Source organism: Strigops habroptila, chromosome 7 (genome assembly GCF_004027225.2).
Source record: "Strigops habroptila isolate Jane chromosome 7, bStrHab1.2.pri, whole genome shotgun sequence".
Classification (NCBI taxonomy): Eukaryota; Metazoa; Chordata; class Aves; order Psittaciformes; family Psittacidae; genus Strigops; species Strigops habroptila.
Window position 1 is genome coordinate 27,840,305 of NC_044283.2, and position 18,498 is coordinate 27,858,802.

Consider the following 18,498-nt stretch of genomic DNA (forward strand, 5'->3'; position numbering starts at 1 on the left):
TCTCCAAGTCCTTCTTCACAGGGCTGCTCTTAATCCATTTTTAACCCAGTCTGTACTGATACTGGTGACTGTCCTGACCTGGGTGCATCCCCTTGCTCTTGTCTTGTTGAACTTCATGAGATTCACAGCACCCCACTCCTCAAGCCTGCCAAGGGTCATCTGGATGTTATCCATTCCCTCTAATTATCAGCTGCACCATTCAGCTTGGTGTCATCCACAAACTTGCTGAGGGCACACTCAAACCCACTGTCAATGTCATTGATAAAGACGCTGAGCAGTACCGGTCCATACCAGACCCCTGAAGGGCACTTGTCACTGATCTCCATTTGCACATTGAGCTGTTGACTGCAACTTTCTGGGCACAGCTATCCAACTGATTACTTATGCATCAATTAGTCCATCCATCAAATCTGTATCTATCTCTGCAATTTGGAGACAAAGATGTCGTGTGGGACTGTGTTGGAGGCCTTATAAAAGACAAGGGAGATCAGTTGCTCTTCCATTATTCACCACCACACATCACTAGTATCTGTTATGTCTCATCTTGGATGAATGCAGGCATTCAATTTTTCAACATCAAGAAAAGTCTCTCAGGCAACTCTGGGTGAGTTAAAGATCAGTTCATCCCCCTGAAAAGAAGATAAGAGGACAAACCCAATAAATCTTGTGATCTCACTGTGTCTGTTAAATATCAGAAGTGACAAGGTGGGACAGAGAAGGACCCTACAATGTTTGGAAGAAGAGAGTGGTTTCGTTCTTGGCATTTCAACTGGTTTGCCAGAATTACATAGTCTTGCAAAATAATTCCTGCCTGGAAGATTCAATAAGCAAAGGAGTCATTTTCTGTTAAGATTTCTAACTATAACAAAAAATTACAGGAGATGGGTGGATCTTATGAATATACCTGAAGCAAGGCGTGTAAAGAAGACAGAGCCAGGCTATTTCCAGTGGTACCTAGTGACAGACCAGAGGCAGAACACAAGCTGAAAAAAATGAGGTTCTCTCTGAACATCAGGAAGTCCTTTTTTTACTCTGGCAGTGACTGAGCACTGGCACAGCTTGCTCAGGGATGTTGTGGAGTCTCTATCCTTGGAAACATTCAAAAGGCATCTGGACATGGTTCTGGGTAATGGGCTCTTAGTGGCCCTGCTTGAGGAGGGGGTTGGACCAGATGACCTCCAGAGGTGCCTTCCAACCTCAGCTGTTAAGGTGGTTCAGGTGTATATAAGGGTTGGTTTAGGGATGAGGCATTTCATTCTATGCTCCTGTGTGGGTAGAAAGAGGTTATTTGTTACGCTGGAGAAAAGTGTCGGAGGGTCAAGGCGAGGGGTACAAGGAAAGTTACTCACTAATACAGATTGGAGGGAGCATGTGGCAGTTTGCAGTATAAGAAAAACTCATTTAGCACTACCTCCCACGAGAAGCAGGAAATTGGTGGCAAGGCTTTTGTACAGTTTTGTGCATTGTATTTTCTCTGTGCACTCAGGTCAGAGAGGTGTTGGCTGTGGTTTGCAGAAGTAGGAGTCTGGAAGGTAGAGGATTGGGAAGAGGTAACTGATGGAGATGAAATCATGTGGAGGTTTCAGAACTCATCCTTTCAAGGTGATGCAGTATGGAGTTGAGATGGTGTAGTTTTTGGTTGGCAGGGGCCAGGTGCGGGAGAAATAGAATTCATGTCCCAGTGAAGGGACCCCATCTATGGACAGTGAAATCATTCTGAATACTAAATTGTTGAAATGGATGGAGAAACTAGAATTGAGTCTTAATGAAAAATAATGGGTTGTAGCAAAATAATTCTGTTATTGCATAGTCAGATAGGACTTTTTATAAGCTATTTGTGTGCTGATAGTCTGCACAAAGCCCACTGTGATTGTTTTCATATGTTAAATTGGTATGGACTTGGTCTGCTTGAACAGTCAGGTTGTCATTTTAAATTCTTTGGTAGAATCTCTGCCTTTACCACGCAGGTTATTAATTTTTCTTGCAGTCTGGCAAAAACCCAGTTGGCTCTCGAAGACACAAAAACCAAATCAGCCAGTACTCTTTTGGCAGCAGAAGATGAAATTACTTGGCTAAAAACAGCATAAGAAAAAATTGTATCTTGGGATATTTGTGGCAGAAAGTCAGCATGCAGAGACATGGTCTGTCATTTATCTGAGCGGGTTCTGTTTATTCTACACTGTCCTATGCTATAGCAAAAACCAGCTTTAGCTCCTGAACATGTAGCTCCATGTAGCTTTGTTTCTTGGTGTTATAGAGAGAGAATTAGCAGAAGTAGATCCATGTGAGAAGAACCCTTATGGCTGAACTTCTATCCTTCTTTTTTCTTTAGGCTAGAGGAACAATTAATTCTGAAACTAACAGCTTGATAGCATTTGAACCTTGTAGATGAAGTTAAATAGGAGAGAACCATATTCTGAATATAGCTGGAAACCACTGTTTGCAGTTTGCTATTATGCTCCCGGAAATAGAGTGCATCTTAAATAAAAGACACCTCAATCTATATTAAGATAAAGTTGTTATGCGGCTTTTACTTTTAGACCATTTTTGTCAAATCCTTTTGCCTATCTGCACAGATGTAATGGCTATTGGTTGTGTTGACATCTCTGGTTTAAAAATATTGTTTTGAGATTGTGTGTTGGTCACATCTGAGAAGTTAATCTGGATCAGTATGGGTGCAGCTACCTTTCCATTTCAACACAGGGGTCCCTGAAACTGATTTCCTTTTGTGGCTTGACTTACAGACACTTCTAAAAGCAGTAATAATTCCTCACTGTTACGAAATGTAGCCCATGGTTGTTTGGTTGGGTTTTTTTTGTGTTATATTATCAAAAAAGAACACAAACAAAGTAGAAATTAACTTCAACAGCATGTGAATTCCTGTGAAAACTGACATTTCAACAACAGAAATGTAGTCATACTTGTTAAATAAATGCTTGCAGCCTTTTAGTTAAATTACATTGCTGCTCCTAAAAATGGAGGAAACTTGACTTTGCTGCTTACACTGTAGGAAAGGATATAACTGTCCATGGGTTTCTTTCCTTTCGGGGCAACTGAGAGCATGAGATGCTCCTAATAAAGACAAGTAAACAAAAAAGCCCTCAAGCCTGCCTGTCTTAAAGTTGGGGTTTTTTTTTTCCTTTTGGTATTTAGTTTTTCTTCCTAAGAAAATGACACGGTTAAACAGCAGCCGGCAGCTGAGCTCCGCACAGCTGCTCACTCACTCCCCCTTCGGTGGGATGGGGAAGAGAATCAGAAGAGTAAAAGAAAACTCCTGGATTGAGATAAAGACAGTTTACTAGGGAAAGCAAAAGCCGTGCACAAGCGCAGCAAAGATGTAGTTGTTCAGCCTGGAGAAAGCTCTGGGAAGACCTTATAGCAGCCTTCCAGTACCTAAAGGGGGCTTACAAGAAAGGTGGAGAGAGACTTTCTACAAGGGCAGGTAGGGGTATGGCAAAGGGGAATGGATTTAAACTGAAAGAGGGTAGGTTTAGATTAAAGAAAGAAATTCTTTACTGTGAGGATGGTGAGACACTAGAACAGGTTGCCCTGAGAAGTTGTGGCTGCCCCATCCCTGGCAGTGTTCAAGGCCAGGCTGGATAGGGCTGTGAGCAACCTGGTCTAGTGGAAGGTGTCCCTGCCCATGGCAGGGGGGATGGAACTAGATGATCTTTAACATCCCTTCCAACCCAAACCACTCAGTAATTCTGATTCCCATTGGCAGGCAGGCGTTCAGCCATCTCCAGGACAGCAGAGCTCCATCATGTGAAATGGTTACTTGGGAAGACAAATGCCATCACTCTGAAGTCCCCCCCTTCCTCCTTTTCCCCTCAGCTTTATATGTTGGGTATGACACCATATAGTATGAATATTCCTTTGGTCAGTTGGGGTCAGCTGTCCCAGCTGTGTCCCCTCCCAACTCCTTGTGCACTCCCAGCCTGCTCATTGTGGGGTGGGGTGAGGAGCAGAAAAGGCCTTGACTCTGTGTAAGCACTGCTCAGCAGTAACTGAAACATCCCTGTGTTACCAACGCTGTTTCTATCACAAATCAAAAACACAGCCCCATACCAGCTACCATGAAGAAAATTAACTCAGCCAAAACCAGCACAGAAAGAAGCATTCCTTTTCAGTGGCAGCTTTTCTCATGTTTGTGACTTGCTATATGACAATGAAAGATGCAGGTATTTCTGCTGCCTTCAGTCTATCATGTGCTCTCCTATTGTGTTTTGGGGTTTTTTTCTTTTTCTTTTTTCTTCCCCCTCCTGATAAAGGCAGACCCACAATTAAGCATCTGTTTGTATTTGTAATCATTACCTGCTGTCATGACGGAAAGATGGAAGCTTTGTGGTTCTCACAGCAGTGAGATAAAGACCATTAACTCTCTGAAAAATCCCCATGTGAATAGGGTTAAATAACAAAATGAAAATAATACAGCAGTGAAGTGGTTACTTCTTATTTTTCCTCTCTGTTGTATAGTTATTAACACTGCATTGTCTAGCATGGAAATTTAAGGGAAGCATGACTAGTGTGCTGTGTATTATATAGGAGTTTTTTACCTTTTTTTTTTTTTTTTGGTACCTAATGGTTTTCCACCATTTCTATCTCAAGAACTCATCTTCCCAAATCTACTCTTCTTTCCCACTTGTTCTGTATATTAGAATTCTTTAGCCCTTAGTAAAAGACAGAGATAAACTTGCTTAACTGGTTGTCTGCCAGTGTTTAAGAAACACTGCTTCTCTTGGGGAGAGCAGGAGAGGAATCATTAGCATTTGATATTACTTGAATAACATAGAATCGTAGAATAGTTTGGATTGGAAGGGACCTTCAAAGGTTATCTATCATTGGCTGACTAATATATTCCAGCAAAGAAAAAAACCAAATCCGAGGGCCTGATGTAAGAAAATATCTAGAGTCTTAAACTGTAGGAAAGAAAACTGAGCTGCTTTAGTTAACATCTTAAATATGAGAAGGAAACCACTTTTTTCTTAGACCTCATCATCTGGACTTGAACTAGTGCAAGCACACCAAATGCTAACCGGTGATCTCTCCTGTAATATAAGGCGTAGGGTGTCCAGTCTCCTGCCACAGTACACTTTTACATTTTAAAGTGTCATTAGGAGTAATCTTTGGGGTATACTTTTTAAACTCTTGATTTGCCTTTATTTCAGCATGAGAAGCTTGCTCAGTATTTTATATTTCCCCTTTTTTGTTCTTTGTATTTGATGAGCATTAATTGAGATGGTTTGCTTTGGTAGAAGGACATCTTGTGACTGACTTTATTCTGTGTGATTAAGTCTGAAGATTTCTCCTGCTCAAGAGAAGGATACCCAGAAGAAGTTAGATCATCTGAATGACTATGAGCATCAAATTCAAATGCTGAAGGATAAGATTTCTATCCTGGATGCCGAAAAGTCTCTTCTCCAAAGCAGGTAGAGGAGTTATTCAGAGAAGTTACTGAATCAGAAATTGTTCATTTTAGGTAGCATGAATTCCCTCCTCACTTGAAATTGAAGTATAAACAAAAGCTAAGCTTTTGTACTGTGTTATGAAGGTACATAAGCTCTTTAACTGATTTGTCCTAGTGCCCAAATATTTTAATTTCAGGCAGCTATGTTGAGTGTCTGGCAAAACAGCAAGGAGAGCAGCTTTACAAAATACTTTGAGAGCAACTGTACAGGATAAAAAGAGATGTTTAGGTCTTTCATTTATAAGTCCTCTTTGAACACTGTACCATTGCAGGGCAGAACTTGTTATATTCTCACTTGTTTGATTTTACATCTCTTCAGTGGTACTGAAAGAGGAACAAATTTCTAAAGTGTTAAAAGTATGTTTCCCCAGGACAAAGTACTTGGTTGTACACACTTTAGGGATGACTTTAATTTTATTGTGCAGGCTATGGCCCATAAAATGTATTGACAAAATAGCCTTCATATTAAACTAACCAGCCGCAGCTTTGCTACTTTAATTATATAATCTCAGCCTACCCTGGTAATAATTAAATTGACAGAAAACTGCATATGGCAAAATCATTTGAGGCTGGCGAAGTGGCCTCATGCTTCTTTACATGTCTGTCATAGGCTTGCACGGAGCCGCTCTCCTTCCCCAAGGCACAGAGAGAACAAGTCACTCAGTCTGCTTCCCCTGAGGAGCTGCTCACCTGGCCGAGCCAGGCGCACAAACGCTTCCCGTCGCGCCTGCTTGATAACACGCTTTGGTGACATTTATGATCATAGACGCTTGGACGCGGAGACCTTTTTGAAGGCATACATCAGTGACATGGAGATGGTACACAGGATAATATACATTGCAGCTGTGGTAAGAAAAATAATTCTTGTTTTACAGGCCAGAAGGACCACAACAACCCCATGCAATGCTACAGGCTTGGGGAAGAGTGGCTGGAAAGCTGCTCAGTGGAAAAGGACCTGGGGGTGCTGATTGACGGAGCTGAACATGAGCCAGCTTGTGCCCAGGCAGCCAAGAAGGCCAACAGTATCCTGGCCTGTATCAGCAATAGCGTAGCCAGCAGGGCCAGGGCAGCAATCATCCCTCCTGTACAGGGCACTGGTGAGGCTACATCTCAAACACTGTGTTCAGTTCTGGGCCCCTCACTACAAGAAAGACATTGAGGTGCTGGAGTGTGTCTAGAAAAGGGCAACAAAGCTGGTGAAGGGTCTGAGAACAAGTCTGATGAGGAACGGCTGAGGGAACTGGGGGTGTTTAATCTGGAGAAGAGAAGGCTCAGGGGGGACCTTATCGCTCTCTACAGCCACCTGAAAGGAAGATGGAGGGAGGTGGGGTTGGTCTTTTCTCCCAAGTAACAAGTGACAGGACAAGAGGTAACAGCCTCAAGCTGTTCCAGGGGAGGTTTAGATTCGCTATTAGGAAAAATGTCTTCACCAAGAGGGTGATCAGGCATTGGAATAGGCTGCCCAGGGAAGTGGTGGAATCACCATCCCTGGAAGTGCTAAGAAACTGTGTAGACGAGGCTCTCAATTATATGGTTTAGTGGTGGTCTTGGCAGTCCTGGGGTAATGATTGGACTTGATGATCTTAAAGGTCTTTTCCAACCTCGTTGATTGTATGATTCTATAAAATAGTGTGGCTGGATTGGATTAAATGGTGTGTAAATTAGCATTTCTGTGAAGTATGGAGGAGAAAACATCTTTTTTACCTTTTGATTTTCCTTTCTTTCCCTCACACTTTTACATCGAACTCTGAATTCAGTTCTGACTGTCCTGTCCTAGCATTAGAACAGGATCAGCGATCTACAGTACAAATGTTAAAAGGAGCACACGGAGTCTGAATGGCTCCAAAAGGTGGATGGTTCCTGCACTAAACAACACTGCCTCATTTAGATGAAGTCTTTTGGGAATACTACATTTTAGACGGCAAAAAGCCTTTCCATATGGTGTTCCCTCTTGCCTGTAGCTCTGTGCTTTTCTGATTTTATTTGGCCTCTTGAAATTACCTAGATATCTCACACTACCTGAGAGCTCAGTCTGAAGAAACTTGGTTTTATTTTTCTGTACTTAATCTTCTTTTCTGTAGAATGGATGTAGTGCATACCTTTGTCAGAGTAGCAGTGTGTTTCTTAAATGTGCTCAGGGTCGTACACATTAACTTACTGAAGGTTTTTTCCCACAACTGTCATTCAGTTTACACTTTCCAACTGAACCTTTCTTCCCAACAGAAAAGAGGTGCTCCTGTCTGTTGTGTTAGGCTGTAGCAAATAAAATGCTATTACTGAATTCTGCTCTTGATGTCTTTGAATGTGATTTCATTGATTGTGGGGGTGTGATGGAATCCTACATAAAAATAGAAGGTTAGGTGGGGAGCTTTTCAATCCCGTCTTCTGCAAGTAAATCACACTAGTTTAACCAGAGGAGTCCTCACAGAAGAGTACTATTTTTAACTTTAAATTTTACAACATGTTTTATATTCCTCCTTACAGTAGTAATACTGGGTTAAGTTCATCTTCTCAGATAACTGATAAAAAGTTAATCTCAGCCTCCTGGATTTAACTAGGTATTCTTCATGTTTGCAGGAGTCTTTTCATGCAGCGAAGATGGCCTACAGGCAGTTCAAACTACGTGTAACAGAGACTCTGTCTCTCGGTCACACGGGGCCGGAATCACTTGAAGATACTGTCCTGGATTACATAGTTGACCATGAGGATCTGTATGATGTTCAAGCCAGTGTCAACGTAAGTCAAGGGCAGTAGGAAGTGATGTGTTGATCTGTTTCAGTAGCTAATAAATTTGGACTGTGTAAACTAGAAATGCATTGTAACCTGGAGAAGGAAAAGAGTTTATCGCACGGATTTTAAGTCTTGTTGCAGTTTATTTTCCACAATAATATTGTGGTATGGCTCAGTAATCATTTGTTTTGTTTGCCTGTGGCTAGAATGTCTCTGTCTGCCAGAATAATATTTTGGGCAAGATACACTATAACTGTCTTAATCAAATAAATGTAAGCTCAATTTCATATTTTTCTTAAACTGTGTGCTCTACTGAAGTACTGCATCTCCCTTCTAAGATTTATGTCAATGATGTAGCTCATACTTCATTACCAAAATAACAGCACATTCTTTCTGAAGCTAATGTTTTCTGGAATAGCCTAAGACAACACTGCTGCGAGCTTCTTAAACTGATTTTTAAATGTAGAAAGCTGAGAGGAATGTTTAGGAGGGATTTCATACTTGCCATTGAACAAAAGTGTTAGTGAGCTCAAATCACTCAATTGTTTATTTTCAGGAAGTAATTCGCTCCATGAACATCAACCCAAAGATTTCATTTCCACCAGAAACTGATTTCATTGTGATCAGCACTTTGATTCGAGAGCTGTGCCTTGTGGCTTTTTTAATGCAGACACTTGTTCCTCCTCTTGATATTGCCTTTGGGATTGATGGAGAACTTTTCAGTGACACCAAGTAAGAACTCCTTATTTTCACTCAGATTTGTACTATTAGAAAAGTTCCGTCAGGTTGTAAAGTCTCTTCTTTCCTCATTAATAGAAAGGTTTAAGATTGATGCTGAACATTAGGTTTGGGACAGGTATTCTTGGTGTGTAGGGAATTTGGTATGTCTTTAAGGTTTATGATGGTGTATAAATGCCAGGATGTGGAACACTGTTAACAGCTTCTTTTAATGAATAGCAGAGCAATTTTCTGGATAAACTTCAGTCTCTGGCTCATATTTAATTTATCATTTAAGAGGAAAATTATCAGCTTTCCTTTCTCTGTTCAGGCTCTATCTGCCTCCAGTGTTTAGGAAATGTGTGCATCTTTGTTCCTCCTTTCTGGCCCATTTTGTCCAAGTCATGTTTACTGAGATCTGACAGTTGGTGTCTGATACCAGGATCTTCAACAACAACAGCTGTGGCTGCTGTACAACATATGGATCTTAATACACTTTCATCTCTTCTGGTTTAGAGCTGAGCAAAAAGAAAAATGCCTTTTAAAAATAGGATTTAAAAAAAATCCTCTCTATAGGATCAGGGCTGGCTGCTTTGTTAGCTGGCAGAGAACTGTAGGGTACTTCCATACCTTCAAGAAAACTAAAGGGATTGATTGCTCAAAAAAGAAATTGCTTTCAAAAGCAAGAAAAGCCATACCAATAAGGAGGTTTATAATACTAATACTAATGATGATGGAACCCAGGCAGGGAAGAGCTTGAGAAGCCAAGAAGAGAAATAGAGAAGATAAAAGTAGCCCATCCACAAGAGAGTGCAAAGTCATGTAACTGCATAATGATGCTGTCCAAATACTATTTGATATCCAGAGCTATTGGCTGAATTAAGAAGGCAGTAATGCTATGGTATAGTCTTGGGATGCTTTCTTCACCTACTTGATGTGAAGGGCTTCAAAAAACAGGTGTAATGTGTTTATACGTGCTGCTGCAGGAGAAATATGCACACATCAATCCATCTGTATAGGTAAATATGTGGCATAAATATGTTTACATGTATAGCATATATGTGTGGTACACAAAGATGGAGCAAAATTTGTAGAAATTAAAATAGCTCTGTTAGTTATGTCTGATAGGATTCTATAAAAGGGCTGGCCAAACATCTCATACCCTATACCTTCCTCCATACAGGGCTTCATGCCTCTGTTTACAACATTGTTTTATATAAATTGCTATTGTGTACACATTACTAATGTATAGATGCATTTGTATTTTTTTTTTCACCTATTTGGTATTGAGTTTGAATCCACAAAACCAAACATGTATTGTTAGACAATATTGCAGACTGAGGGAGGTAATACATGTGTCATGTACATACAGGTCTTCAAAATAATTTTTCTTAGCTAAAAAGTCACTGTTTCAATATTAATGTCTGAGCACCTTGCTAGTACAATTGTCTCTTCTGTCTCATAAGATACCAGGGTGTACCTTTATGGTTGAGATGATAGAGTATTTCTGTAATATCCTTTCTACGAGTCTTGTTTTAGCAAATTATTTCAGGAAGATGGAATGACTGTGCCTTCCAAAATAGAGATTTAATGTCAGTGGATGCAAGGACTCTGGCTTGTGTGGGGCTTAGGCAAAAATGTATTCTAGTGGCCTTCTGAAGTGTGAGATGACTTTATTCGAGTATCTCTCAGTATAAATAGACAGCATATTCTGCTATGTCTGTTTTACAAATGCTTTTTTTTTTTTTTTTTACAGGTTGACTTTATACTTTTGTGATATGGATGTGTTGTCAAGAAAGATGTTTGGGCTGTAGCTGGGATTCTGCTTTTTATCAGCATTGATGACTTGAAGCATCGTATTTGTCTTTTGGCACTTACATGCAGACATTTCTTGTACTCTGTGTTTCAACAGGTACCATCGTAGTTTTGACTCCGATTTCACAGCTGCCTTGGTGGCCTATCATGTATGGCCCGCACTGATGGAAAATGATGTTGTTATTGTGAAGGGAGAAGCAGTCACAAAGAGAGGAGCTCTGGTATGTACTTTCATTAAGGAACATGTAAAGGGAAGTAATTGGATTTAAACACTGCCCTAAAATTTAAAAAATAGATAGGCAACAATCAAGAATTTGGCTGGGGTTGTGTATATCAAATATCAGTGAAGTTTTAGTGCTTTATCCTATATTTAGAATGAATAGTTCAATTTGCCTTAGTGAATTCATTATGCAGATGTATGATTTTTGGCAGAGCCTGTCCTAAGGAGAAAGTTTATTGTGTTTACCCTCTGTCCCCAGGCCTTGTCTCCATCATGGCAAGCCTGCTTGCTGAGTCTGTCTTTGTTAAATGTCCTCTTTCAAAAGGTTTGTCAAACTCTTCTCTTGTAGTGGTCTTGCAGAAGTAGAAGTAGAAGCAGAAACACAAACAGAAGCCAAAGCTGCAGCCGAAGCCGCAGCACCAGTCCTCTTCTAGCTCATCACGTAAGTCTGAGCTGAATGCTTGTAGTATAAACAGCATCAAGTATTTTAAACTCAGAATGTAGGCAACCTTTTATAAATGCTGATGTGCCATGTGTACATTTTAAAATTGGGAATAAATAAATGCCTTTGGTGGATCTGGAATGAGATGAAGCTGAACTGACAGCATATTATACAGCACATAATCCCTGCCTCCTGGAACTAACAATCTAAATTTACTCTCTAATGCGTCTAAGGAGCAGAAAATCAGTATAGGGCAGGAGGGGAATAACTGAGGTGGTACTAGTACTAATAAGATATGTGAAACCTTAGTAGAGTTCTGCATATATAATGTATAGTTACATTATATTTTTAATTATTTCTGTAAAAATCGTGCATATTTTTCTAGTTCTTGGCCCATCTTATTAAATTGACATAGATGCCATCAAATTAAAATGTGAGTATCGAATATGTGAGAGGTTTTGGGTAAGACTTACTCCTTTGTGTGTGTGCAGGGTGTGAAAGAAAAACTAGAAAGTTGTTGAATTTGGCTTTGTAGCAGATGAGCTGCACTGATACACATGCAAATTTACTGGATTTTGAATGGTCCCCAGGTACCTTTCTTGGGTACAGTTCTTGAGCATACCTGAGTTTCCTTTTCTGTATGTCTTGCAGTTGTCTCGAAGCCGCAGTCCTTCACCACTGAAGAATAGATGCCTAAGTAAGTGGGCATAGTAGTTCATAGTGACTCATGGTTTTCACATTGAGCCCTTGAATGACAGAGCAAGAAGGCATCATGCTGAAGGTTTTTGACTAAAATACTTGTCCAAGTCTTACTTTTAAAATTGGTAGCCCCTTTCTTTACTGTGTGTGGAAAAAGGCTGCAATTTCTGACCTGAAGGAGAGCTTTTTCACTCTACTCAGACCACTGGCATAAGTTCTGTCTTCTGGTTGCCTTTATTGTGGCCAGTTCTAAAGTAAGTAAAACTAGTTCTCTTCCCCACACAACACACAGTTAGCTGCATACCTGCTGGCTCCATGCCTTTCAAAATCCAGAGAGATAGCTGAGCGGTGGTGGCGAAGTGAGGGATGTCAAACAGTATTAAATGTGTGCCCATCTAGAAGCCAAGACAATTTAGAGGTTTAGAAAAAAACAGTTGTACTGAAATGTGTCTTTTTCTTCAATAGGGTGCTAGCTGAACATGTTCCTATGATGCAGTACATCCAGATCCAACAACTTCACTGGTGCCTTCTCTCTTCAAGAATACCTCAAATCTCACAATAATGTGAACAGCAATTATCACTCCAAATGGAGTTTGTGTTCAGTGTGGTTTTTAGAGTTATGGAAGGCTTATTTATAATTTTAGAAACTAATTCAACCCTTCTGATTAAAAAAAAAAAGTGCATGCAGTACAAGATCATACAGATTTGGCAAAATTTGCAGAGCACTGAGGAACCCACGCTGTAGTCCTGCAGATGGAGATAGAATTATTGCATCTTAGAATGTTTTGTAACAGGGATACCAAATGATTAGTTTATCTTTATAGGATGTTTAATATCACCTAAATCATTGATGATCTGAAAGGTCTTTTCCAACCTAGTTGATTCCATGATTCTATGAATGTTGCACAGTGTTGAGGTTTGAAAACAATTCCATTAATTGGTGCTTATTTACAATTTTAGAAAATAGCAATAATCTGAGGATGTGCCAGTCTCACACAGCATCCTTTTAAATATGTCCTTGCAGGAAACTGAATTTTCTAACTGCAATGTGCAAGTTGCACGGAACAGTATTCCAGCAATCCCCAGGGCTTTAGTGACACTTCCTTAGGAAAGCATGCGAATGTGCTTTTGGAAAGCCTTGTTAAATAAATACATTGTTACTTAGAAGTGAATATCATACAAATTTATAGTTTGGAATTTGAAAGTTTTTTGAACATGTGCTACTGACTATTTGTAAGCTTGAAATATTTGCTTGGTTTGGCCTATTTGGTATAAATTTTAACGGACTTTCATACCAGAGATAGATTAATAATTCTTGTGAACACAGGGAAAAAAGTCGTCTTCAGTTATCTCTTACTGTGGGTGTTTATTACATTTTAAGTGTAAAAATGAGACCTGTATAGATTTTATTCTGGCACTTTACATGGTTGGGGGTTTCTTTTTTTTCCATTGTAAATGTTTATTTTAATATCAGAATTTTTGTTTTCAGGAGAACTGATACTGTTTCTCTCTCAGAACTTCATCTGTAGGGCCAACTTTAAATGCAAACCACACAAGTGACTGCCTGGGGCCTTGTGCTTTTGCACAGAAACATAGGATTTGTCATAATGGAGCTGATGTGTAATTGACCAGCTCCACTGTCTCATTCCAGTCAATAATTGATGTTTCAAAGGTATGTGGAGCTTTCCCCAAATTCATCTCTGGAATTTTGGAATATAAAGAATCAGAAGGAGGAAAAATTCCTTTCTGCATCCTCTTTTAATCAGCCTATGCCCTAGAACATGACACCTCATTGGTACTACTGTCATAGCATGAACAAAAATATTTTTATCAGTTCTGAAACTATTTAGTCCTTGAAATTAAGTTACAGAAGCAGATTTTGCAATCCCTTTCCAGGGATCTTATGCAGATTTACACATTGATGCTCTTTCTCTCTACTTCTTGTGTGGCTTAAGAGTTTGGCGCAAGGCTTTTTGCACAGGATCAGATTTCAGGCAGACTTTAGCATTGGTCCCTATGAGCCATGGATCAGCTGGGGCTCTAGTTCTACAGATGTATTTTCATTCGAATTCGGCCCATTAGTAACTGATGAAAGGAAAATTAGGAAGAAATTCTTTACTGTGACGGTGGCGAGGCACCGAACAGGTTGCCCCAAGAAGTTGTGGCTGCCCCATCCCTGGAAGTGTTCAAGGCCAGGCTGGATGGGGCTTTGAGTAACCTGGTCTAGTGGAAAGTGTCCCTGCCCATGACAGGAGGATTGGAACTGGATGATATTTAAGGTCACTTCCAACCCAAACTAATCTGTGGTTCTGCGAACATGAGGTCCTGTACATGGAGAGTCATTCACAGAGCTGCTGCGAATAGACTAAGCGGACACAAAAGCACATGCACCTTATGGTGTACTTTCTTGTTATCTAAAAGTCACAAGTGAAAATGCAAAGCAACGTATTTCCTCTTACAAGAGGCTGATTGTTGGTCACACCTATGGATCTGAGCTTTGAAGTAAACCTGCATATTTCTGCACTGATCTCATGACTAAAACCACCACAGTTCTGGAAAAACTCAGCACCTACAACTTGTGTGGCAACAGAAGAGAATTTATTTCCTGAGTATGGTTTTGAACAGAAAACTGAAGAATTTCTCAAAATTTTGTAATTACCAAGGGCTAAGTAGGTGTAGGTTTTTTAAAAATTAGGTGTTGTATGTTTGTCTTTCTGCATGTAGTTACAAAGACATGTCTGTGTAATGATTTTGAGTTCAAGTCAGTTTCCATACCAACTGTAAGAAAACTAAGATTACATCAAGGAAGTATGTTTTTCTTGACAAGCAGGAGAGGCAGGGTAGTTCCAGACTTGCACACAGCTGTGATGCCACTAGGAACTAGTATTCCTAAAGATTTAAAAATGCCATAAAAGATGAATTCTCAAGTGCTTGGCAGACCATCTCATCTTACTCCCCAGCAGGTACCTAGAGAATGAGTTAGTTCATGCTTCAGAGCAGAGCAAACGATTTTCAGTAAAATAGGAAGTCACTCCACAGCATGGTAACACTTAATTGGGTGAACAAACCTTACTATACTCAGTTGTACTCTGCAGCCCATAGTCTTTTTATAAGAATATACTGGTTTGTACTGGTTGCCTGTGTGGCTTATTTAAAGCTAATTAAATCTGTAGGTCAGATAGAAGGTTGCTTCTGGTGTCAAGCTAGACACTAACAACTCCTGTGCTGCTTTTTATCCACATGACAACAGTGCAGAGCATTTATACCAACAAAGATTATATGTAATTAATCAGCAAATGCAAAATAACTTATAAAAAGGGACTTCTGTAACTGCTTGTAAGACCCTATAAAAGAATGGATCATGAATGTGAAATTGATGACTCGATATTTTCGTGAGAGTTTTTAAAACCTTGAGATTTTTTTTTCTTTCTTTTTTTTTCTTCTCTAAATCAAAGCCTGGATAATACCACATTGTAACTACAGCAAATTAGAAACAGTAGGGGTGGATTCTAATAGGTGACAAATAAAAAAGCCAGCAAAAACTATTACAAGATAGTTTTTGATCATGATCATACTGTTCTAAGTGTTGATTTCAGGAAAAAGAAGGCTAGATTTTCAGCTAATTTAAACTCTTTGCAAATGGACAGATGGAAGTGAGACTTTTTTACACTTTGTAAAGAAACACCACCTTTGAGCCAGGTGTTCATGTAGAACCGCACATTTTTGTGAGGGATTTTGAGATTGCTGGAGAATTTCTCCTACTTGTAAGCCCTTTGAAGGCTGATTATGTCTGTCTCGATTCAAAAGCTTTCTGGAGTCAGTCAAAATATGTGGATGTTTTATCACCTATTTCTGGGGAAAATACAATGTCATCAAAATGTCTTCAGTCATCTTCAGTGTTTGCAGCTCAATAAGAGACCAATGCAGAGCTGGCAGAGACTGAGGGTAAACAGCTCAGCTATTTTTACTACTGCACAATGAAGTTTTAAATTTAGAAATTATTTTAGATGGATTCTTCCAACATCCTGATAAGAGGAAGAAAGTTGGGAGCAGGAGGTTGGTGGAGTCCTCCAATCTAATCTTGCTGGCAGTTAGCTTTGGTGCTGATTCAGTCTTGTAGGAGGCTCTGGAGATGAGTCTTAAGTTGAACCAAAAATACTCTAAAGAAAGTAAATGTGAAGGCCAAAAATTGTCAAAATGTACCCTGGAAAACACATGCCTGTACATCTTCCGGGATTTGAGCCTTTTGACTTTACTTTTATATTGTGTGTACTGCAAAAGTTCGTCATCCTGTAGAAGTGTCATCAGAATTAAATAGTGTCTTTCAGCTTTATGTAACCTTTGTCAGCTGTTTCTGATTGTTGTTAACTACACAATGATTTTCTTACTGTAGTATTAAATAGTCTAGCTTTGTGTTAAATAAATGCAAATCTCTTCATTATGGCTTGCAGCTACATTAACGTGTTCAGATTCAATGTTTCAAGACTTGTATTTCTTTTAGTCATGCAGCACACTAAGCAAGTATACTAAAGGTATGTACATTTCATTTTATGTAGGTTTTTGATAGTTTAAACCAGCACATGTAAGCAAACCTGTCACAGGCTTTCGCTGATGTACAGGTGTGTTTATGTGGAAGCTGTACCTTTTGGTAGACAGAGTAAAAGCAGAGTACTTAGTATCATTTTACTGTTAGCAGACAGAGGCATGAACACAAATGAAGTGGGTGGTGTATTTATACTTTCTTGTGGCTTTCAGAAAGAACACTTCTGCCTTGCATAATCAGTTCTCAAAGTAATGTTACCTGCTTGAAAGTAAAATGTCAGCCTGAAGGCACCGTTTACAACAGTTAGTATCGCTTCCTGTGAAATTGTTTTCCTCTAAAGGACTTTGGCCTGCATTCAAAATTCTTTGTTTTAAAAGAAAAAATTACAAAGAGATACCACTTTAGTTTAATTCCTAATTTTCACAGTAAGTGGCATTTAGCCTTCTACATTAGAGGAATATAATTTATCACAAGCAGATATGACACCTTTGTAGTCTGCATTCAGGATCTTCAGTGAAAACCTGTCTCTGCTAATGATACATGCACCTCCAAAACAGCATGGACAGACAAATGCTATCTGAAAGCATCATCTTCTATTCACAGATACCATTTTGTGCTATGAGCTTTTATACAGTTTTAACTTTTTATGACTGACTATTTTTGGTTAATACAAGATAAAGAATTTAAGAAATGACAGGTATTTTTAAATTTATATATAAAATGACTCTACTAATTCTTTTGAAATATTAGAATAGCAGTTATGTTAAATGGCTCACAGCAAAGGTTTATAATATGTTACAAAATAAAAATTTGGAAAATATGAAGGGCTATTTTATCAATTTTTCTCTGTTTCTTAGGGCTAAGTTTTATGACTGCTTTCAGGGTACCTTGTTCATAGTTTAATACTACATTTAGTGCATGTTTACCTTTTCACAAACTTTTATTTTGTGTGCTTTATTGTTTTATGTGTCAATCAGAAATTGAATGCATTATTCCTTAAAAGCACTTCACAAGTGTGTGAATGATTACTATTCAGGTTGAGGTGAGTTGCTTGCATGAGGGCATGTGAAGTATTAGCTGCTTCATTGTGAAGTCCTCCCAAGGCATGTTGTTGCTGCCTTCAACTTTATCCTGAATACGATACCTTTGCTCAGAAAAGGGAATTCTATTATTTCTATATGCTGCTGTAATTTGGGCAGGAATCTACCCAACTAAAACCAGACACAGGTAGAGCTGTGCCAGTCCTTTAATAGAGAAATACAATTAGTATTTTCACTTCCAGTCAGTGGACAGTGTATTGCTCAACCTGATGAACTTGTGGTTTCAATGAAGTACTGTCTTCAAATTCTTCAGTTGTTAAGTCAATGAAATGCATATGAAATTTTGAATTTAACCATTTTCAGTTGATTAACACCAGTTAGTACCATATGTTTTTCTCGCCCAGACTGGAATTTCAGGAATAACTAACTGCAATCTGAATAACATGTCCGTTTCAATTAGCCTAAATAAACAGTGTGTTTTACACTAGTACCTCAAAACTGTTACTGTAAATTGGTTATTTTGCTAGAGAATTAATAAAATACCACGTGTAAGCTCTTTGTATGTTACACTAACAGCACCTGGTCTCTTGTGAATTTAGCTTAAACCAAATTAAACTGGATCTCAATTGCTGTTATTGCAAATGGACATTTGAAGCCAAACCTCAATGTGACATCTGTTCCTCTGTAAGTTTGTGGTCTGATTTGTTAATACTGCTGTAATGTACTGCCACCATATATTGAGAGTTGGGATAGATTTGTCCATCTCAGGAATTTTAAGCTTGGGAGCATGTGTCTGTCTTGCACTACATGTGTAACAGTCCAGGG

At 39.2% G+C, this 18,498-nt stretch overlaps 1 protein-coding gene across 2 annotated transcripts in view; it reads left to right on the plus strand.

Moving 5' to 3' along the window:
• The window catches only part of SPATA18 (spermatogenesis associated 18), a 23,530-nt gene extending 5,359 nt beyond the window's left edge, over nucleotides 1-18,171 (plus strand). For both annotated transcript variants that reach the window (XM_030493433.1, XM_030493432.1), the window contains exons 5-12: nucleotides 5,295-5,429; nucleotides 6,078-6,315; nucleotides 8,045-8,203; nucleotides 8,754-8,929; nucleotides 10,827-10,950; nucleotides 11,299-11,391; nucleotides 12,043-12,088; nucleotides 12,556-18,171. In XM_030493433.1, coding sequence (XP_030349293.1) covers nucleotides 5,295-5,429; nucleotides 6,078-6,315; nucleotides 8,045-8,203; nucleotides 8,754-8,929; nucleotides 10,827-10,950; nucleotides 11,299-11,391; nucleotides 12,043-12,088; nucleotides 12,556-12,563 — 979 coding nt within the window. In that variant the 3' untranslated portion in view covers nucleotides 12,564-18,171. The remainder of the gene's footprint in view (nucleotides 1-5,294; nucleotides 5,430-6,077; nucleotides 6,316-8,044; nucleotides 8,204-8,753; nucleotides 8,930-10,826; nucleotides 10,951-11,298; nucleotides 11,392-12,042; nucleotides 12,089-12,555) is intronic.
• Nucleotides 18,172-18,498: the final 327 nt, after the last annotated feature.